Source organism: Salmo trutta, chromosome 39 (assembly GCF_901001165.1).
Source record: "Salmo trutta chromosome 39, fSalTru1.1, whole genome shotgun sequence".
NCBI classification, from domain to species: domain Eukaryota; kingdom Metazoa; phylum Chordata; class Actinopteri; order Salmoniformes; family Salmonidae; genus Salmo; species Salmo trutta.
This window is the reverse complement of record NC_042995.1, coordinates 5,873,682-5,897,904: the sequence shown is the minus strand read 5'-3', so window position 1 is coordinate 5,897,904 and position 24,223 is coordinate 5,873,682. Positions and strand designations below refer to the sequence as shown.

At 45.2% G+C, this 24,223-nt stretch overlaps 1 protein-coding gene across 23 annotated transcripts in view; it reads right to left on the bottom strand.

Annotated features, from left to right (window-relative positions):
• The window catches only part of LOC115179377 (poly(rC)-binding protein 3), a 52,428-nt gene that overhangs the window by 5,345 nt on the left and 22,860 nt on the right, over positions 1-24,223 (bottom strand). For 10 of the 23 annotated variants that reach the window (XM_029740849.1, XM_029740829.1, XM_029740826.1 and 7 more), the window contains 7 exons: positions 3,100-3,274; positions 2,794-2,817; positions 2,600-2,641; positions 2,364-2,480; positions 2,077-2,208; positions 1,735-1,863; positions 866-1,009 (listed from right to left, as the gene is read on the bottom strand). In XM_029740849.1, the coding sequence (XP_029596709.1) occupies positions 866-1,009; positions 1,735-1,863; positions 2,077-2,208; positions 2,364-2,480; positions 2,600-2,641; positions 2,794-2,817; positions 3,100-3,180 (669 nt within the window). In that variant the 5' untranslated portion in view covers positions 3,181-3,274. The remainder of the gene's footprint in view (positions 1-865; positions 1,010-1,734; positions 1,864-2,076; positions 2,209-2,363; positions 2,481-2,599; positions 2,642-2,793; positions 2,818-3,099; positions 3,275-24,223) is intronic. The other 13 variants (XM_029740838.1, XM_029740839.1, XM_029740831.1 and 10 more) reach the window with 3 other exon arrangements.

Here is a 24,223-nt window from a genome sequence, read left to right as displayed (position 1 = left end):
TAGACCCCAACCATGGCAATCAACTTAAATTCATGTCAAAATTAAACATACAATGCTAGCAAAGAAAGATCTATGAGCAACCTTGAAAAACAGTTCAGATATCATATCCCTTGTACTGAGGTGAATACTGAACACAACTGTCTACTTCAGTCTCTGACCACTTATGTGGCTCCATTTTTGCAAGTCACCATTTGTGAAACTTGAGCTAATGTCATAATGTCATATTACAGGCCATTATTCCTAACGAAATGTGATACAATATCTGTTGAAGGGAGTTGGATAAACAATGGGAGCTTGCACATGAAGACTTTGCTGACGTATTAAACATGTTACTGATCATTTCTTGGGTAGTAGGGACATTTTCTTGTTTTTTTGGTATTTTATTTACAATAATAACTGCTCTCTTTAATCATATTGCAAGCTCCTCCATTGTCCTCTAGACTCCCTCTCTAGTTCTTCACCCCTCACATCAATCAGGTTCAGCTTAACTTCACTGGATGAGAACAGCCAGGTGGGAGTGGCTACGGTGAGGGCTGGGGAGAGATGTGATTGGAGGAAGGAGTCGAGGACCCACTGTCAGGGGAATGTGATTGGACCTAATTGATGTGTGCTCATCGGGGTTCACAGCGTAATAATGGGGTCAGCATTGGGCTGAATTCCATTTCAACACCAGCCAGCACAGCAACTCCATCCAACATATTTTTGGATCATGTTTAGGATCAAGTCCTGAGTCAACTGGCGCTGAAATGGCAGCTAGCCCAGTTCTGATGGTGGTAGTGGTGATGGTGGTGGTGATGATATCATGCTAGCAGAGGCAGTGGCAGTGGTGAGGAGGTGAGTGATAAAACCTGGAAGTGACACTAACAGGCAGTGGCTGGTGCTGCAGTAAGAGGCTGAGGTTGGCAGTGGAGGCCCCCAGCGGGTCGGCTCTTACCTGGCCACCTGAAAAAATGACGGGGGTGGAGGCAGGCTTGGGGCGGTAGGGGATAGTGGCACCTTTCGGTGGGGACTGAGGACAGGGAGGAGAGGGGAAGAGGGGTAGAGAGAGTGTTAAGAGCAGTGGGATGAGGGATACAGTAAAGAGAGAGAAAGACAGAGACAGAGAGAGCATGAGAGACAGAGAGAGAAACAGAGAGAGACAAAGATAGAGAGAAACAGAGAGAGCGAGAGAGAGACAGAGAGAGAGAGACAGAGACAGAGAGACACAGAGAGAGAGAGACAGAGAGACACAGAGAGAGAGAGAGACAGAGAGAGAGAGCGCGGGAGAGAGAGAGAGAGAGAGAGAGAGAGAGAGAGAGAGAGCGAGAGAGAAAGAAGAGAAGAGAAGACAGGAAGAGGTTTTGTAAACTGAGGGACAGTGCCTTGGGAGAAGACATTCTGACGCTCACTACATCACAATATTGTTCTTTACTGTGGATGCATGCAGTGACATGAAACAGGTGTTGTGTATAAGAGCACACTGACAACTGAAATCACATGATTTTACCTCATAGGTCAGCTATATCAATGCAACCTGGGAAGCCATCATCTACAACATTGTTATAATCATTTTGTCCCATGGTCTATACCGACCAAGATCCTAATTCCTTCCTTAGATGTTTGAGACGGTAAAAACAATTGTACATCCACGTTTTACGTTCTAGCTGACTCCTAAGGTCTGTGTGAATGTATTTTTCCTGTATATTCCCGGGAGGACTGATCCAGACCCTCCTCCTTCATCCCTCCATACTCTACCTCTAGCATGACAACACAGATCTGCTTGACACACTGGATAATGGCTTCCGGGGCTCCTGAGATGGTGACTGCTCGTTCAGTGGAGTTGGGCAGCATGTCCCCTGCGACCTGTACCTGAGCACCTGTGGACTGAAGTGGGAAGACTGTTATTGAGCATGTGTACTGTGTAAGGTGCAATGAAAAATAGCTGGTACTGAAGCCGGATAGGAACGATTCCTAAACAAACTACTAATAAGAATGTAAAGGCTGTATATGCATTTTTTTGCCAATTAATCATTAACTAACTAATAAATTGTCAAGTGAATTCAATCAATCATTATCACTACTTATGCCCTTCTTTACCTCTCTCATTTCTTTGATCTTGGAGCCTCCTTTCCCTATGAGGGAGCCACATTGGCTGGCTGGGACCACCAGACGCAGAGTGACAGGGGGCTTGCTGGTGGCTGGACTGTTGCTCATAGAGTTGATTATATCCTGGGAAGAAACCATAAAGATCATATTAGCATAATAGTATTGTATTAAAATACCTGGTGTAACAGAATTGTAAAACAGCCACAGAATTGTAAAACAGACGTTGTAAAATGAAGCACGACCAAGAGGTGATTGAGGGGAATATGTATGCTAGATACCTCTTCAAACTTGTATGCGATCATGGCGAAGGCCTTGAAGATGGCATCTGTGGGTCCGGTGATGGTAACTATCCTCTCTGGGCAGTTTCCCTCAGAGATGTTGATGCGTGCACCGCTCTGTGGATCAAACAGTAGACACGGTTAGATAAATAAAGTAGATCATGAAGTACTAAATAGAATACTATCCATTTAATATGCATTCTTAAACTGGGTAAGGTGCATTATGGGATACATACTGCACTTACCTCTTCACGCATCTTCTTCACTGTCTCTCCTTTCTGAAAAGACAGACAACAGACAGACAAGAAACGACAACAGACAGACAACAGTTAAAACATCGGAGAGATGTCACATTAAAAAAATGTACTCATCTTAAAATAGTTTTGTAATATTCATATGATTGTGATGTGTCTATGAACATGATAGTTACCTTTCCAATGATGCTTCCAACCTCCTGCAAAGAAACAGAGGTTTGACAACAGTTAGCATCAACGTCCAATTCAATACATGACAGAAACTATCCCAAAAACCTTGAAAAGCGACCTCTCCTCGTCTCCCTCACAACCACAGATCTAAAAACACTTGATAGACAGTAACCTATCCAGCCCATTCAGCCAACAGTGGTCGTGAAGGAAAGGAGATAAGGAGATAAGGAAAGTAAGCCATATGAGAGTATTGGAACTAAAGTAAACGAAACTATCTGAGAGTATTGGAACCCAGCCGGTGTGTACTGTACCTTGCCGTGCATCAGAAGCCTGATGGTGAGGGTAACGTTGAGGCCTCCTTCGCCTGGCTGCTGCACCTTGGGTGGTTCCATGTTGGGATTGGATGTGAAGGAAGGGGTGTGGTCACGTAAAAGAGGAGTCCCAGGGCCAATGAGAGTGTGATGGAACAGCCAGCCAACCAGTCACCTGCAAGACAAGAAGGATGAGACACGACCACTCAATATTAGGCCCACTGGAAACAGCGGTACCAAACTACCACTGGATAACATTGATGGATATTATCTTTGAATGAACCTGCTCATGGATACCATTCGAGTTCTGTTCAGACAGGAAGAGTTTTATAGACTGAGTGGCAGACAGTGCTTTAACTCTGGAGGACAATCTTTAACTCTAGGATCTTAATTTGACCTATATTGTCGCAGCAAAAGAATCCTGCAGCAACAGGATTTGAATGATTACTCCATAATGTTGCTTGATCAGTGGTTAGGCTATTAGCTTGCCAAAAGTAGGCTACATGAAAAGTGCAATACTGTTAATATAACTGTGTGTTAGTGTGGGTTTTCAGTGAATTCATGTAAATTACGAAACTCATCTGCATTTCCTGCGGTGCAGGAAAATTCTGAGCAACAAAAGGGTGATCAAATTAAGATCCTACACCTGTACATCACAAAAGTATAGGGACAGGGAAGGCCATAATCCCTGAACCCAGAACTAAATGAGCTAAGGCTGTCATAAGAGACTAGGAAGGCCATAACAGTGTTGGTTGGTTGGTTAGTTGTAGCTCCATTTCATGTTGTTTGACCTTTTTTATTTCTATCCATACAAAGGATACTGATTTCAACTGGCGGAGAAAAGATTTCCAGTTCTATATCTATGGATATAGAATGTGAAGTTGTTCATTATAAATGTTCCGTTGCCATGATGGCTAGCAACGTTCTTATCCCTTGCTTGCTAGCCAACTACAGCTAACACAGTCACGTCAAGCCATGCAGCTAGAATAACAGCAATGTTGCTGCATTCAATTTCTTTGTATATATCCATAAAAACGATGTTTGATTTCGACTGGCTGAGAAAAGATGTCCTTCTCCTCCTGACACATTCATTCTTAATAGGACAGTGGAGATCGAATTTCAATATTGAAACAATGTTGCAAATGTCGAGAGACAGACAGCGATGTTTGAACAAACCCCTGTTGTTATAAAACCCAAATGTTAGGCTAGAAACATGGGGAAAAAATGTCAAGAGGCTTTTTACAGTGGAAACCAATGAATTGGCTGGCTGGGCTGATGAGATACTAGATGCGTAGGGATTTCTCAGATGGAACAGAAAACAAGATGCCCATTTTTACGTCATAGGCTTACCCCTGCTAAACAGTTTTTTGTGTATGACTTAGAACACATCTCAACCAATCACAATGCTTGTTTTGACCAACCCATTGTAGAAAGAAAGAAAGAGCGAGAACCAGAGGTTGTATGATAGGCCACACGGAGAGAGTGGGAGGCCACGGGAGGTCTCTGAGATAAGGGAGGAAAGGGTTCTGCAACCAGCTGTCTCTCTCCAATCTCCCAGAGGTCAGATTACATAAAAAGCCTTAATCCGGGTTTAAGAGCCAGGCCAGTGGTGCAGGTCTGCCACAGGGCCTGGGCAGGGACAGAAATAAACCCAGTAAAAGCAAGTGCAGGAGGGGGGTTGGGGGGTGGGGATGCACGTGGGGTGTGGTAGGCTGGCGGGACCGTAGCACAATGGACTGCTGGAGCCAGGGGTTACCGGGGTTATTTGGGGTATTTTGGTGATGGAACTAGATGAGAGGATGCAACCACTCTCTGTGGTATTGTAATAACAATACAGGTGTATATGTAGCTACCACTTCTGGTCTTCGTGAAGACATACATGGTGATGGAAATGCCTTCGAATTGGGTTGGGTATTTGAAGCATTCTTCAAAAGGTGGCATGCAGAAAACAAATCATATAGACTCCAATCGGGTCCACACACCTCCTGAGAGCCATCATGTGTGGCTGAAATGAGAATGTATTTTCTCTCATGTGCCTGGTGGTGTGTTTGAATAGCTCTTCTACCATCCACCACCTTCTCCCTCATCCACTGCAGCACAATAGAATTAGGTCACAGACTCATGATTCATCCATGCCCCATCCATGCCTTCCAGTCAACTTGCTTTTTATTTCAACAGCTAAATATTAGGCACCATTCTCAGACGGAACTCTATTTGAGACAGCGGCAGCATAAAAAAAAGACATTTAAAATTCAAAATCCTGTTTTATCTCCAAATGGGCCTATTGTGTCCCTTGGTTGAATGATATTTAATTTAATCCCAAACGGTTAACATTTGAATCTGAGCATAATCAGTTATGTATTACAATCTATTAGTAGGTTATGCAATTTAGGACATACCACTGTATTCAAGAGTGAGGCAACAGAGTGAAGGTTAATAAATGCGTCCGACCGAACACTACGTTATCAAAACCAATTGTCTGCATTCGACCAATAGTGTTTTCAAGTATATTTTCAGTGCTCTGGACAATGTATGTGTTGACCATGCTCAATCCCCTTTGTTAGCAGAGTTATCACATCAACAAGTTGGAAATAAAGAAAAAGGGAGGGAGAGAAAAAAAGAGAGAAAGAGAGGTAGAGGGGGAGAGAGAGAGAGAGAGAGAGAGAGAGAGAGAAAGAGGTAGAGAGAGATAGAGAGAGAGAAAGAGAGAGAGAGGTAGAGAGGTAGAGAGAGAGAGAGAGAGAGGTAGAGAGGTAGAGAGAGAGAGAGAGAGAGAGAGGTAGAGAGGTAGAGAGAGAGAGAGATAGAGAGAGAGGTAGAGAGGTAGAGAGAGAGAGATAGAGATAGAAAGAGGTAGAGAGAGAGATAGAGAAAGTGGTAGAGGGGTAGAGAGAGAGAGAGAGAGAGAGAGAGAGCAGTATTTCTCGTGGCATCTGATGTAGTTAGTAAGTGGGTCAGAGAGAGCTATGTTGAGCTGCAGAGCTGCTGGCCTCCTCCTCTATGGTGCTCTGCTATTGAATTAATCACGCTTTACGCTCGGGTGGACAACACCGCGCACAAAATGGCTCTTCCTTTTCTTTCATCTCTCCCTTCGTCTGCTGCCCTGCCTGCCCTCAGCCCAGTGCAGAAAAGACAGCATGCTGCAGCATCACTCCTAGAGAAGAAGCCCCACTTTACATCTGTCTGTCTTTCTTTTCATTCCTTGGCTCTTTAATGTAGAGCTAACAATGGAGGATGACTCCTCTTATGTAGGCCCACTGGACTGTGAGTGACCGAGAACACTTTACTAAATATGAAAAGAAAGCTCTCTTCAGTATCTGAAAGGGTGGGCAGGAGAGAGCTCTGAGTGAGTACAGTCACGGCCCCCATTACTGATCACCTGAAATGATTCTGTCAGCAGTCAGGAAGGGAAGAAGAAAAGGAGAGAAAGATATTTGGGAGAATTGGGTGACATCACCCGGGAATGACAGACAGAGGCTATCCAGATGCCTTGATTAGTGCTGGCCAACAGAAAGGAATGCACTGACTGGAAGTGGATCAGCACTGCAGTCTTATCATGCACTGTAGAAATGAGACAGCAATTTCTCTGCAGTGTTGCCTCACCTTATCTGGCCTCACCGCTGCCCTTCCCTGCTTCCGGTCAGCTGTGTGTGAGTTGGTGCCTGTGCATGTGTGTACTGTATGCTTGCTCAAGCTTAGACCAAAGAGAACATGCAATCAGCATCTTTAAGGTTTCCTTACTGGAGATTGGAGATTGTGTTGGAAAATGTGTTTTGTTTGAACATCTCCACAAAGTCAGAAACGGATTATATGAAACATCAACCCAAAGGCTCTTACAGCGCACGTGAGAGAAAGACTGAGATCTGGAGGAATGGGAAAATGGAGGACAGAACTTGCAGTATAATCTAGGCCAAAGCCCCATCATCTGTTCCGTTTTAATCCACCGAGCTAGAGATATGTCGTTATGATTTTCATATAAACCCTCCATAAGCAGTAGAGAGAGAGAGACCACTAAACTGAGACCCCACATTCATATACTCTGTATGTTTGCCGACTCAAATTGACCCTGATTCTACAAATGACCTTTGAGCTCAATCATAGTGTAATTAATAGAGCATGAGTTAACTCACAAGCAAACTAGACAAGGGCATACATATGTTACACACGGCACACAAATCATAGCTGTTTTCTCTTTGGTTGGCCACGTTTGCTGTTGAAGATAAGAGATGAGTGACGCAGCATTGTAATCTGTTATGAGGAGCCAAGAGAAGTGTCAGTCAGAGGATCCAGTCCATTCTACATTCTGAACCCACTAAAGAGACTTTTCATTAGGAAAACAGCTGCAGTGAACTACTCACTAAATGCAAGTCAGCACCCTCAAATAGCACCAATATGCCCCCTCAATCACCGTTGACCTCTCACCTCTAACCTTTTAGACGGCCTATGTTGTGCCTTAAGGATGTCCTATGTATCCTCAATACCATGAGGACGTCACAGAAGGAAACCCCATATGAAGAACTACATCTACTTTAATGACTCAGAACCGTCTCCCGCATGACTGAGCCTGTCACTAAAATCATCATTCTACTTCTAATAGATTTGAATGCTGGATTCAAAATGGCCTGTTGCCAGTAAGTAAGGGCCACAGCGGACAGCAGAGAAGTACATGTTGATATTAGATATTCAAGTTGAACTTGTGTTGCTGTTGGAAAATAAAATAACCAAATATACTTGTTGTTGTACCAAAGTGGCCAGAGACAGAATTGCACCCCCCCAAGTTGTCAGATCTTCCTTTGAAAAAGAAACTCTTACATGGGGGACAATGAATATAGAATAGAATAGAATAGAATGTGTTGTAGATGCAGGACACTGAGATGTGAGCAGCAGCTCTGGTCTCATCTGACGCTAACTAGGCTTTTGTTGCAGTGTGATTGGAGGGGGGGAGAAGGGGGGAGGTGGGGAGGGGGCGTCTGTGGTGCTGAGCAAACGGCCTTCCTCTCCTCTACCCGGCTGTGACAGTACACTCTAGAGCTGTCACTCTAGATCAGCCACCCCCGCGCTGAGACCTCAGCCTACATCACAGTCAAAACAGGGGCGACCACTCACTCCCTCGCACTGAGTAGTGCCCTCACCAGGCCAGGCGACACTGGAGAGAAGAGAGGGATGGGGCATGGGTGGCCCCTAAAACACTTGTCACTGTCCCCTAATAAGAATCCAATCACAAAATGGGGTCGTAAAATGTGCCATTGCCTACGACGGATAGAGAATGTAGACCCCGTTTTGCGTTGTGGCATACCATGTTGTACTGTGGCGGTAAAAGAAGAGCGTGCTGTCGGCCATCTTAGATTTCCCACAAATGTAGATGAGATCACAGCTTGTCACTAAGTCAAGGCTCCGCTGAATGAGCATGCATGGATTTACAGATCACAGTCATGTTAAACGGGTCGAGTGTAAACACATATCTTTTTTTATAATTTTTGATCGTAGTATTTTTACTTCCTTGATAGATTACAATGATATTTAGTTTTCTAAATTCCAATACAAATATTAATTTGATCATTTCAACAACACAAAATAGTGCCAGCCTTCGGTATTGTTATTTCAGATGTCGATTATGCAACATTTGAACAATTACGTGATCTTTTAAAACCTGTCCTAACCATTACGGAGGAAACGTACATTCCAACGATTTGGTGCTTCCTTAGTTCAATCCCACTGTTCACATGAATTAGTGATAATGCCAAATGACACGTTGACTGTTCCTACGGACCAAGAACACCACCAAGAGAGATAATGTGATAGTGAGGATGATTGGGATAATGGTCGTGAGGACTAGATCCATCTCATGGGCTATCAGGTTCCGTTACCATTCAGTGTGGACAAGGTCAGCGGAACCTATCGCAATAGAACGACGCCACTTCTGATCTGCAAAACATCACAATGTCATTAGAACCCACCTTAAAGGAACAATTAACCGATAATTCCATTAAACAATTAGCCCGAATGTATACGATCACAAGGGTGAGTCAATAGCAGGGAACATGGAGGGACCACAAAGAGAGGGGTCCAACCAACCAACAAGCTAACCGGCGATTCTCAAGGGAATACAGAAATACTTTCACAGCACACACATGGGGTCGCAACACCCTTTGTATTTGCCTAATGAAGGACACACTAAGAGCAACGGCTAAAACAATGGAGTCAGATCGATGTCCACTGTATTACAAAACAAAGGGGTTTCAAATAACGATGGGATTGAGATAATAAACTCGCAACATGTCAACGGCTGCTGTTCCCGCACCGCTTAACGATAACTCTACAGACATTCATTAATTATTGAAGACATTTCCTCAACTCAACATTGGCCAATATCTCCTGCTGCCAGTTTAAAGCCAGGAGACTACCCATGAAGCCTTTTTTACAAATGGTCCAACACTAGCCTACTGTACGTACATATGATACAGTCAATTGCACTATTTTACATTTCCAACATATATGTTTATAAAAATAAATACATATTTGAATAGTAACAATATGACCATTGGACTCATCAGAGGCCTTCCTCAAACCTGATCTAGAAGCTGAAAAATAGGCATTACCTTCGTGCAGCGTAAAACAGATGGCCACCACTTTCGACGTTTCGCAAAAGATTAAAAAAACACAGAATGAAAATGATTTTTTCCCTCTCCCCTTTGCTATGCCCAGTCTGAATCGGGATATCTGATTGGTTGGAAAGGCCAAATCACATGGGCGAGACAGAGAACCCGTGACCCCTCTCTAAATAAAATGACGAAATGAAACAGCCTTGCATCCTAGCCGAACAATTTGTGGCAGTGTGATACCCTGACTACACTGACGATGTTGTGGTCTACTGTAAATAGGCTGTATGATGAGGCAGGATGGGGTCACCATCCCCCCCTCCCCGACCCCCAAATGGAACAAAGGGGGTGCCTAGTGAGGCACGCTGGCATTGGGGCATGTCTACGGAGGCGGGGTGTCAAAGTCTGCATAGCCACCCCCAGGCACTCGCCTGTCCTGTAGGTCAATTGTTCACCCACCAACCCACCAACTCACCAACCCACCAACCCACCAACCCACCAACCCACCAACTCACCAACCCACCAACCCACCGCCTTCTTCTCTAGCTGATCACGAACGCAACACCCAAAGTATTTTCAGATACAACAACCGCCACGGAACGCCAGCACAAACCCACAGACCCCCAACGTCTGTGACAAGGGACTACCAGGGTTAGTGGTTGGTTTGTGGGTTGGGGTGGTGGTCTGTGTGCCCTGGAGGATGAGGCTGGTAGAGGGATGGCAATGCAGAGGTCAAAGCCCAAACCCCACATCACATGTCTGTCGTAACATCCAACAGCCCTCGAACCACCCTGGCTCCTCCCGGCTGGCTTTTAATCTGCGTGTGTCTGTGTGTGTGTGTGTGTGTTTGTGGAATTACAGGGAGCTTTAGAGGCATCCCGTCCAGATTATTCAATCCTGCTAAAATCCAACCCTGTGTCAGATGGACAGTTGTGCAGGGACCCCAGCAGCACAGACAGAATGTAGGGTTTAGGGGGTGGAGGGTTTGAGGGGGGCGATGTGGGTGACGGGGGTACAGGCATTGGATTAGGGGCAACACAAACAATGAGGAGCGTGTCCCACCTAAATTTCAATTGTTCAGAGGGAAGCAATAAGCATATCTCGGTTTATATATGTCCTCTTAAACACTCAACATCTATCTATCTATCTATCCCCCAAAACACAGAATGATCCCCACAGCCACCCTACCGCCTCGCCTGTCGATTGGCCCATGGGAGAATACCACAAATAGAGCATTAAATTTGCTCCACATTGAATTACAAGAGGCTGAGAGAGGCACAGTGTCACAGAGAATCTGCTTTATATTCAAATAACGCTGTTGGCTCTCCTTCAAAAGCAAGAGTACATGGTGGCAGCCCCACAGACACAGACTTGAACTTTACCGTTTTTCCTCAAGTTATTACCATGTAAGGCCTTGTCCTCATAGTTTTAGACAGCGTCCTCTCAATGTCTCCTTCCCTTAGGGCCCACTGATCTGAAAGGACTTGATAGGTGAAAGTGATATTGTGGAACTGGGAAACCTGTCCCAGTTGTTGCACCTATCAGTGCTCATGAAGGAAAGGAAATAAGGAAAGAAATACATTTGAAAGTATTGGGACGTGGCCAATGTATTCCTCCATATCCCAAGGCAGTCACAGTGCATGTTTTACTATAAACATATACAAACCCCTATAGCAACCACAGAGATGGCAAGGATATCTACATCTCAAGTACATGCAAAAGGTCCAGAGTGAGTCTTATAGAAGGCCTCTTTACCTAGTAGTATTCATATGGTCAGGCAGTGTACAGTATCTTACCGGTTCAGATGAAGGGAAAGTTCCAGAGGAGGAGATGGAGGTTCAGTTTGGGACCAGACAAACATGGAGGACAACGGACACTCTGAGGTATGGGCAGGCTGGCCTGCTTCTATATGTAAACTTGCCCTCATAGCCATCAGCAAGGTGACCAGCCCAGCCCAGCCCAACCCAGACTAGCCCTCGGTGGGAGAAGCACCCTCCCCATAGCCACCCCAGTCCCCTGTCAGGAACAGGCAGGCCTGATGGAGGCAGAAGGGCGTGAAGGAGAGAGGGAGCGAGGGAGAGAGGGATCAGGAGGAACAGTCGATCCCGCCAGTGATTGTTGACGTGGTGACTGAAGGAGGCGGGGCTGGCCTCACTGAGGTACCAAATAACGAGTGTTGTGTGAGTGTGTCTATGTGTGTGTGTGTGTGTGTGTGTGTGTGTGTGTGTGTGTGGGGGGGGGGGGGGGGGGGGGGGGGGCACAAAGGGACTTTTGGGGGAGGTGATTATCTAAACACTTCCCCTGACCTAATGAACATTTTATATCAATACTCAATACTTTTTATACAACCAACTGACGTATCCTGGGCTGCAGGATCATTAAAAACGTCATTATTGATAGCGGAGAAGCCACAAGCCACATGCCCCTGATCCCATGCATTGTCTACTGTAAAGCGTCTGTGTGTACCTGGTGAGATGAGTCAGGCGCAGGACAGCAGATAAGAGTAAAGAAAGCAATTTTACTCCAAATATTTCACAACACACATCGTAAATACAAGGCCACACAATACGGACCGCAATACAACAAACAATTACTCGCAAACAAACATGGGGGAACAGAGGGTTAAATAATGAACAAGTAATTGGGGGATTGAAACCAGGTGTGTAAGACAAAGACAAAATAAATGGAAAATGAAAGTGGATCGGCGATGGCTAGAAGGCCGGTGACGTCGACCGCCGAACGCCACCCGAACAAGGAGAGGGACCGACTTCGGCGGAAGTTGTGACAGTCTACAGTACCTAACGAACAGACACTGACTAAGATTTGTCTTACAACACACTTTACAGCCAGGCAGAATGGTGCTTTAACAAGTTTAACAAGGGCCCAGTTTTTCTAAAGTTATCTATCTGGATTTCGCCTATCGGATAGGATTAAATGCATAGAAATAGAATGAATAGGACAGACGTATCATTGACTTGAATGGGGACTCCCACTCTATTCATTCCATTTCTAGGCATTTTATATCTCTGCGCATCGCTTTTGAAAAACTGGGCCCTGATGTCCGATTTTGATCCTAGAATAGAGTCGTGTAATCTTTGACCATCTTATCATCCAAATGATCTTTATTATACGCCCGTGGGGATAAGAGTGCACGGCACTTCCTTCTGTCTCAGTCAAAACAACAGACCTCCTCCGCCAGGCAGCTTCCTCTCCCCTCCCCTTCTAAAAGCCTCCCCTTCCCCTCTGTGCCCCCACAGCCCCATAATCCACAACAACAATCCCAGCCCCTAATGGAAAATATGGCCTGACCCTCTCCACTGATGTGGTCAATGCAGCCAGTAATGGGTCCACATTGCCTTGCAGCTAAAACCAATAATGAATGGGGTGAATGTCTGAAATGGAACTTTAACCGTGTTGGTCTGTCTCTTTCGTCACATCACGGTATGTGGTCTTCCTTTAGTAATACCAGCGTCCGTATATACAGAGGAATAGTCCTTTCAACGTCTAATCAAACGCAACATTCACTGATGCTATTCACCTCCTCAATAGATTGTTGTTTTTGCGACATCATTTCTCAACGCGTGATTTGTAGACTTGTCAGAGTTCTATAAGACATTATAAACAGGGTGGTTCGAGCCCTGAATGCTGATTGGCTGACAGCCGTGCTATATCAGACCGTATACCACTGGTATGAAAAAACATTTATTTTTAATGCTCTAATTACGTTGGTAACCAGTTTATAATAGCAATAAGTCACCTCAGGGGTTTGTGGTAAATGGCCAATATACCACTGCTAAGGGCTGTACGCAGGCACTCCGCGTTGCATTGGGTATAAGACCAGCCCTTAGCCGTGGTATATTGGCTATATACCACACACCCCTTCGGCATTATTGCTTACACAACATATCCTATACAGTACAAGTTACACTAATCCAATCAAATGACCACATTGATGGAAAATCCATCAGATTCCATGGTTCGGATTAGTGATGACATCAGACATGTGGGTTTTACAGGTTAGTGCTACGTGATGACATCAGACATGTGGGTTATACAGGTTAGTGCTACGTGATGACATCAGACATGTGGGTTATACAGGTTAGTGCTACGTGATGACATCAGTCATTATACAGGTTAGTGCTACGTGATGACATCAGACATTATACAGGTTAGTGCTACGTGATGACATCAGACATGTAGGTTATACTGGTTAGTGCTACGTGATGACATCAGACATTATACAGGTTAGTGCTACGTGATGACATCAGACATTATACAGGTTAGTGCTACGTGATGACATCAGACATTATACAGGTTAGTGCTACGTGATGACATCAGACATGTGGGTTATAAAGGTTAGTGCTATGTGATGACATAAGACATGTGGGTTATACAGGTTAGTGCTATGTGATGACATCAGACATGTGGGTTATACAGGTTAGTGCTATGTGATGACATCAGACATGTGGGTTTTACAGGTTAGTGCTACGTGATGACATCAGACATGTGGGTTATACAGGTTAGTGCTATGTGATGACATCAGACATGTGGGTTATACAGGTTAGTGCTACGTGATGACATCAGACATGTGGGTTATACAGGTTAGTGCTACGTGATGACATCAGTCATTATACAGGTTAGTGCTACGTGATGACATCAGACATTATACAGGTTAGTGCTACGTGATGACATCAGACATGTAGGTTATACTGGTTAGTGCTACGTGATGACATCAGACATTATACAGGTTAGTGCTACGTGATGACATCAGACATTATACAGGTTAGTGCTACGTGATGACATCAGACATTATACAGGTTAGTGCTACGTGATGACATCAGACATGTGGGTTATAAAGGTTAGTGCTATGTGATGACATAAGACATGTGGGTTATACAGGTTAGTGCTATGTGATGACATCAGACATGTGGGTTATACAGGTTAGTGCTATGTGATGACATCAGACATGTGGGTTTTACAGGTTAGTGCTACGTGATGACATCAGACATGTGGGTTATACAGGTTAGTGCTACGTGATGACATCAGACATGTGGGTTTTACAGGTTAGTGCTATGTGATGACATCAGACATGTGGGTTATACAGGTTAGTGCTACGTGATGACATCAGACATGTGGGTTATACAGGTTAGTGCTACGTGATGACATCAGTCATTATACAGGTTAGTGCTACGTGATGACATCAGACATTATACAGGTTAGTGCTACGTGATGACATCAGACATGTAGGTTATACTGGTTAGTGCTACGTGATGACATCAGACATTATACAGGTTAGTGCTACGTGATGACATCAGACATTATACAGGTTAGTGCTACGTGATGACATCAGACATTATACAGGTTAGTGCTACGTGATGACATCAGACATGTGGGTTATAAAGGTTAGTGCTATGTGATGACATAAGACATGTGGGTTATACAGGTTAGTGCTATGTGATGACATCAGACATGTGGGTTATACAGGTTAGTGCTATGTGATGACATCAGACATGTGGGTTTTACAGGTTAGTGCTACGTGATGACATCAGACATGTGGGTTATACAGGTTAGTGCTACGTGATGACATCAGACATGTGGGTTTTACAGGTTAGTGCTACGTGATGACATCAGACATGTGGGTTATACAGGTTAGTGCTACGTGATGACATCAGACATGTGGGTTATACAGGTTAGTGCTACGTGATGACATCAGTCATTATACAGGTTAGTGCTACGTGATGACATCAGACATTATACAGGTTAGTGCTACGTGATGACATCAGACATGTAGGTTATACTGGTTAGTGCTACGTGATGACATCAGACATTATACAGGTTAGTGCTACGTGATGACATCAGACATTATACAGGTTAGTGCTACATGATGTCATCAGACATGTGGGTTATAAAGGTTAGTGCTATGTGATGACATAAGACATGTGGGTTATACAGGTTAGTGCTATGTGATGACATCAGACATGTGGGTTATACAGGTTAGTGCTATGTGATGACATCAGACATGTGGGTTTTACAGGTTAGTGCTACGTGATGACATCAGACATGTGGGTTATACAGGTTAGTGCTACGTGATGACATCAGACATGTGGGTTTTACAGGTTAGTGCTACGTGATGACATCAGACATGTGGGTTATACAGGTTAGTGCTACGTGATGACATCAGACATGTGGGTTATACAGGTTAGTGCTACGTGATGACATCAGTCATTATACAGGTTAGTGCTACGTGATGACATCAGACATTATACAGGTTAGTGCTACGTGATGACATCAGACATGTAGGTTATACTGGTTAGTGCTACGTGATGACATCAGACATTATACAGGTTAGTGCTACGTGATGACATCAGACATTATACAGGTTAGTGCTACGTGATGACATCAGACATTATACAGGTTAGTGCTACGTGATGACATCAGACATGTGGGTTATAAAGGTTAGTGCTATGTGATGACATAAGACATGTGGGTTATACAGGTTAGTGCTATGTGATGACATCAGACATGTGGGTTATACAGGTTAGTGCTATGTGATGACATCAGACATGTGGGTTTTACAGGTTAGTGCTACGTGATGACATCAGACATGTGGGTTATACAGGTTAGTGCTACGTGATGACATCAGACATGTGGGTTTTACAGGTTAGTGCTACGTGATGACATCAGACATGTGGGTTATACAGGTTAGTGCTACGTGATGACATCAGACATGTAGGTTATACTGGTTAGTGCTACGTGATGACATCAGTCATTATACAGGTTAGTGCTACGTGATGACATCAGACATTATACAGGTTAGTGCTATGTGATGACATCAGACATGTAGGTTATACTGGTTAGTGCTACGTGATGACATCAGACATTATACAGGTTAGTGCTACGTGATGACATCAGACATTATACAGGTTAGTGCTACGTGATGACATCAGACATTATACAGCTTAGTGCTACGTGATGACATCAGACATGTGGGTTATACAGGTTAGTGCTATGTGATGACATCAGACATGTGGGTTATACAGGTTAGTGCTATGTGATGACATCAGACATGTGGGTTATACAGGTTAGTGCTATGTGATGACATCAGACATGTGGGTTATACAGCTTAGTGCTACGTGATGACATCAGACATGTAGGTTATACAGGTTAGTGCTACGTGATGACATCAGTCATTATACAGGTTAGTGCTATGTGATGACATCAGACATTATACAGGTTAGTGCTACGTGATGACATCAGACATGTGGGTTATACAGGTTAGTGCTACGTGATGACATCAGACATGTAGGTTATACAGGTTAGTGCTATGTGATGACATCAGACATTATACAGGTTAGTGCTATGTGATGACATCAGACATTATACAGGTTAGTGCTACGTGATGAAATCAGACATGTGGGTTATACAGGTTAGTGCTACGTGATGACATCAGACATGTAGGTTATACAGGTTAGTTCTATGTGATGACATCAGACATTAAACAGGTTAGTGCTACGTGATGACATCAGACATTATACAGGTTAGTGCTACGTGATGACATCAGACATGTGGGTTATACAGGTTAGTGCTATGTGATGACATCAGACATTATCCAAGTTAGTGCTATGTGATGACATCAGACATTATACAGGTTAGTGCTAAGTGATGACATCAGACATGTAGGTTATACAGGTTAGTGATATGTGATGACATCAGACATGTGAATTATACAGGTTAGTGCTACGTGATGACATCAGACATTATACAGGTCACACGCAGCATGCTGTGGTGGTAACAAATGAGTAAATTCCCTCCTGTCTAGTGAGCGTCACCATGGATACAGGACAGGGATTACAACCAGCCGGAGTACTGCACCACCAGGGATACAGGACAGAGATTATAACCAGCCAGAGTACTGCATCACCATGGATACAGGACAGGGATTATAACCAGCCAGAGTACTGCATAACCATGGATACAGGACAGGGATTATAACCAGCCAGAGTACTGCACCACCATGGATACAGGACAGAGTTTATAACCAGCCAGAGTACTGCACCACCATGGATACAGGACAGAGATTATAACCAGCCAGAGTACTGCATCACCATGGATACAGGACAGGGATTATAACCAGCCAGAGTACTGCACCACCATGGATACAGGACAGGGATTATAACCAGCTAGAGTACTGCACCACCATGGATACAAGAGAGGGATTATAACCAGCCAGAATACTGCACCACCATGGATACAGGACAGAGATTATAACCAGCCAGATTACTGCACCACCATGGATACAGGACAGAGATTATAACCAGCCAGAGTACTGCATCACCATGGATACAGGACAGGGATTATAACCAGCCAGAGTACTGCACCACCATGGATACAGGACAGGGATTATAACCAGCCAGAGTACTGCATCACCATGGATACAGGACAGGGATTATAACCAGCCAGAGTACTGCACCACCATGGATACAGGACAGAGATTATAACCAGCCAGAGTACTGCACCACCATGGATACAGGACAGGGATTATAACCAGCCAGAGTACTGCACCACCATGGATACAGGACAGGGATTATAACCAGCCAGAGTACTGCATCACCATGGATACAAGACAGGGATTATAACGAGCCAGAGTACTGCACCACCATGGATACAGTACAGGGATTAAACCAGCCAGAGTACTGCACCACCATGGATACAGGACAGGGATTATAACCAGCTAGAGTACTGCACCACCATGGATACAGGACAGAGATTATAACCAGCCAGAGTACTGCACCACCATGGACACAGGACAGGGATTATAACCAGCCAGAGTACTGCACCACCATGTATACAGGACAGAGATAATAACCAGCCAGAGTACTGCATCACCATGGATACAGGACAGAGATTATAACCAGCCAGAGTACTGCACCACCATGGATACAGGACAGGGATTATAACCAGCCAGAGTACTGCACCACCATGGATACAGGACAGGGATTATAACCAGCCAGAGTACTGCATCACCATGGATACAGGACAGGGATTATAACCAGCCAGAGTACTGCACCACCATGGATACAGGACAGAGATTATAACCAGCCAGAGTACTGCACCACCATGGATACAGGACAGGGATTATAACCAGCCAGAGTACTGCATCACCATGGATACAAGACAGGGATTATAACAAGCCAGAGTACTGCACCACCATGGTTACAGTACAGGGATTAAACCAGCCAGAGTACTGCAACACCATGGATACAGGACAGGGATTATAACCAGCTAAAGTACTGCACCACCATGGATACAGGACAGAGATTATAACCAGCCAGAGTACTGCATCACCATGGATACAGGACAGAGATTATAACCAGCCAGAGTACTGCACCACCATGGACACAGGACAGGGATTATAACCAGCCAGAGTACTGCACCACCATGTATACAGGACAGAGATAATAACCAGCCAGAGTACTGCATCACCATGGATACAGGACAGAGATTATAACCAGCCAGAGTACTGCACCACCATGGATACAGGACAGGAATTATAACCAGCCAGAGTACTGCACCACCATGGATACAGGACAGGGATTATAACCAGCCAGAGTACTGCATCACCATGGATACAAGACAGGGATTATAACCAGCCAGAGTACTGCACCACCATGGATACAGTTCAGGGATTATAACCAGCCAGAGTACTGCACCACCATGGATACAGGACAGGGATTACAACCAGCCAGAGTACTGCATCACCATGGATACAGGACAGGGATTATAACCAGCCAGAGTACTGCACCGCCATGGATACAGGACAGAGATTATAACCAGCCAGAATACTGCACCACCATGGATACAGGACAGGGATTATAACCAGCCAGAGTACTGCATCGCCATGGATACAGGACAGGGATTATAACCAGCCAGAGTACTGCATCACCATGGATACAGGACAGGGATTATAACCAGCCAGAGTACTGCACCACCATGGATACAAGACAGGGATTATAACCAGCCAGAGTACTGCACCACCATGGATACAGGACAGGGATTATAACCAGCCAGAGTACTGCACCACCATGGATACAGGACAGGGATTATAACCAGCCAGAGTACTGCACCACCATGGATACAAGACAGGGATTATAACCAGCCAGAGTACTGCACCACCATGGATACAGGACAGAGTTTATAACCAGCCAGAGTACTGCACCACCATGGATACAGGACAGAGATTATAACCAGCCAGAGTACTGCATCACCATGGATACAGGACAGGGATTATAACCAGCCAGAGTACTGCACCACCATGGATACAGGACAGGGATTATAACCAGCTAGAGTACTGCACCACCATGGATACAAGAGAGGGATTATAACCAGCCAGAATACTGCACCACCATGGATACAGGACAGAGATTATAACCAGCCAGATTACTGCACCACCATGGATACAGGACAGAGATTATAACCAGCCAGAGTACTGCATCACCATGGATACAGGACAGGGATTATAACCAGCCAGAGTACTGCACCACCATGGATACAGGACAGGGATTATAACCAGCCAGAGTACTGCACCACCATGGATACAGGACAGGGATTATAACCAGCCAGAGTACTGCATCACCATGGATACAGGACAGGGATTATAACCAGCCAGAGTACTGCACCACCATGGATACAGGACAGAGATTATAACCAGCCAGAGTACTGCACCACCATGGATACAGGACAGGGATTATAACCAGCCAGAGTACTGCATCACCATGGATACAAGACAGGGATTATAACGAGCCAGTGTACTGCACCACCATGGATACAGTACAGGGATTAAACCAGCCAGAGTACTGCACCACCATGGATACAGGACAGGGATTATAACCAGCTAGAGTACTGCACCACCATGGATACAGGACAGAGATTATAACCAGCCAGAGTACTGCATCACCATGGATACAGGACAGAGATTATAACCAGCCAGAGTACTGCACCACCATGGACACAGGACAGGGATTATAACCAGCCAGAGTACTGCACCACCATGTATACAGGACAGAGATAATAACCAGCCAGAGTACTGCATCACCATGGATACAGGACAGAGATTATAACCAGCCAGAGTACTGCACCACCATGGATACAGGACAGGGATTATAACCAGCCAGAGTACTGCACCACCATGGATACAGGACAGGGATTATAACCAGCCAGAGTACTGCATCACCATGGATACAGGACAGGGATTATAACCAGCTAGAGTACTGCACCACCATGGATACAGGACAGAGATTATAACCAGCCAGAGTACTGCACCACCATGGATACAGGACAGGGATTATAACCAGCCAGAGTACTGCACCACCATGGATACAGGACAGGGATTATAACCAGCCAGAGTACTGCATCACCATGGATACAAGACAGGGATTATAACGAGCCAGAGTACTGCACCACCATGGATACAGTACAGGGATTAAACCAGCCAGAGTACTGCACCACCATGGATACAGGACAGGGATTATAACCAGCTAGAGTACTGCACCACCATGGATACAGGACAGAGATTATAACCAGCCAGAGTACTGCATCACCATGGATACAGGACAGAGATTATAACCAGCCAGAGTACTGCACCACCATGGACACAGGACAGGGATTATAACCAGCCAGAGTACTGCACCACCATGTATACAGGACAGAGATAATAACCAGCCAGAGTACTGCATCACCATGGATACAGGACAGAGATTATAACCAGCCAGAGTACTGCACCACCATGGATACAGGACAGGGATTATAACCAGCCAGAGTACTGCACCACCATGGATACAGGACAGGGATTATAACCAGCCAGAGTACTGCATCACCATGGATACAGGACAGGGATTATAACCAGCCAGAGTACTGCACCACCATGGATACAGGACAGAGATTATAACCAGCCAGAGTACTGCACCACCATGGATACAGGACAGGGATTATAACCAGCCAGAGTACTGCATCACCATGGATACAAGACAGGGATTATAACAAGCCAGAGTACTGCACCACCATGGATACAGGACAGGGATTAAACCAGCCAGAGTACTGCACCACCATGGATACAGGACAGGGATTATAACCAGCTAGAGTACTGCACCACCATGGATACAGGACAGAGATTATAACCAGCCAGAGTACTGCATCACCATGGATACAGGACAGAGATTATAACCAGCCAGAGTAATGCACCACCATGGACACAGGACAGGGATTATAACCAGCCAGAGTACTGCACCACCATGTATACAGGACAGAGATAATAACCAGCCAGAGTACTGCATCACCATGGATACAGGACAGAGATTATAACCAGCCAGAGTACTGCACCACCATGGATACAGGACAGGAATTATAACCAGCCAGAGTACTGCACCACCATGGATACAGGACAGGGATTATAACCAGCCAGAGTACTGCATCACCATGGATACAAGACAGGGATTATAACCAGCCAGAGTACTGCACCACCATGGATACAGTTCAGGGATTATAACCAGCCAGAGTACTGCACCACCATGGATACAGGACAGGGATTACAACCAGCCAGAACACTGCATCACCATGGATACAGGACAGGGATTATAACCAGCCAGAGTACTGCACCGCCATGGATACAGGACAGAGATTATAACCAGCCAGAATACTGCACCACCATGGATACAGGACAGGGATTATAACCAGCCAGAGTACTGCATCGCCATGGATACAGGACAGGGATTATAACCAGCCAGAGTACTGCATCACCATGGATACAGGACAGGGATTATAACCAGCCAGAGTACTGCACCACCATGGATACAAGACAGGGATTATAACCAGCCAGAGTACTGCACCACCATGGATACAGGACAGGGATTATAACCAGCCAGAGTACTGCACCACCATGGATACAGGACAGGGATTATAACCAGCCAGAGTACTGCACCACCATGGATACAAGACAGGGATTATAACCAGCCAGAGTACTGCACCACCATGGATACAGGACAGAGATTATAACCAGCCAGAGTACTGCACCACCATGGATACAGGACAGGGATTATAACCAGCCAGAGTACTGCATCACCATGGATACAGGACAGGGATTATAACCAGCCAGAGAACTGCACCACCATGGATACAGGACAGGGATTATAACCAGCTAGAGTACTGCACCACCATGGATACAGAACAGAGATTATAACCAGCCAGAGTACTGCATCACCATGGATACAGGACAGAGATTATAACCAGCCAGAGTACTGCACCACCATGGACACAGGACAGGGATTATAACCAGCCAGAGTACTGCACCACCATGTATACAGGACAGAGATTATAACCAACCAGAGCACTGCATCACCATGGATACAAGACAGGGATTATAACCAGCCGGAGTACTGCATCACCATGGATACAGGACAGGGATTATAACCAGCCAGAGAACTGCATCACCATGGATACAGGACAGAGATTATAACCAGCCAGAGTACTGCACCACCATGGACACAGGACAGGGATTATAACCAGCCAGAGTACTGCACCACCATGGATACAGGGCAGGGATTATAACCAGCCAGAGTACTGCATCACCATGGATACAGGACAGGGATTATAACCAGCCAGAGTACTGCACCACCATGGATACAGGACAGGGATTATAACCAGCCAGAGTACTGCATCACCATGGATACAGTACAGTGATTATAACCAGCCAGAGTACTGCATCACCATGGATACAGGACAGGGATTATATCCAGCCAGAGTACTGCACCACCATGGACACAGGACAGGGATTATAACCAGCCAGAGTACTGCACCACCATGTATACAGGAATGAGATTATAACCAGCCAGAGCACTGCATCACCATGGATACAAGACAGGGATTATAACCAGCCGGAGTACTGCATCACCATGGATACAGGACAGGGATTATAACCAGCCAGAGTACTGCATCACCATGGATACAGGACAGAGATTATAACCAGCCAGAGTACTGCACCACCATGGACACAGGACAGGGATTATAACCAGCCAGAGTACTGCACCACCATGGATACAGGGCAGGGATTATAACCAGCCAGAGTACTGCATCACCATGGATACAGGACAGGGATTATAACCAGCCAGAGTACTGCACCACCATGGATACAGGACAGGGATTATAACCAGCCAGAGTACTGCATCACCATGGATACAGGACAGGGATTATAACCAGCCAGAGTACTGCATCACCATGGATACAGGACAGGGATTATAACCAGCCAGAGTACTGCACCACCATGGATACAGGACAGAGATTATAACCAGCCAGAGTACTGCACCACCATGGATACAGGACAGGGATTATAACCAGCCAGAGTACTGCACCACCATGGATACAAGACAGGGATTATAACCAGCCAGAGTACTGCACCACCATGGATACAGGACAGAGTTTATAACCAGCCAGAGTACTGCACCACCATGGATACAGGACAGAGATTATAACCAGCC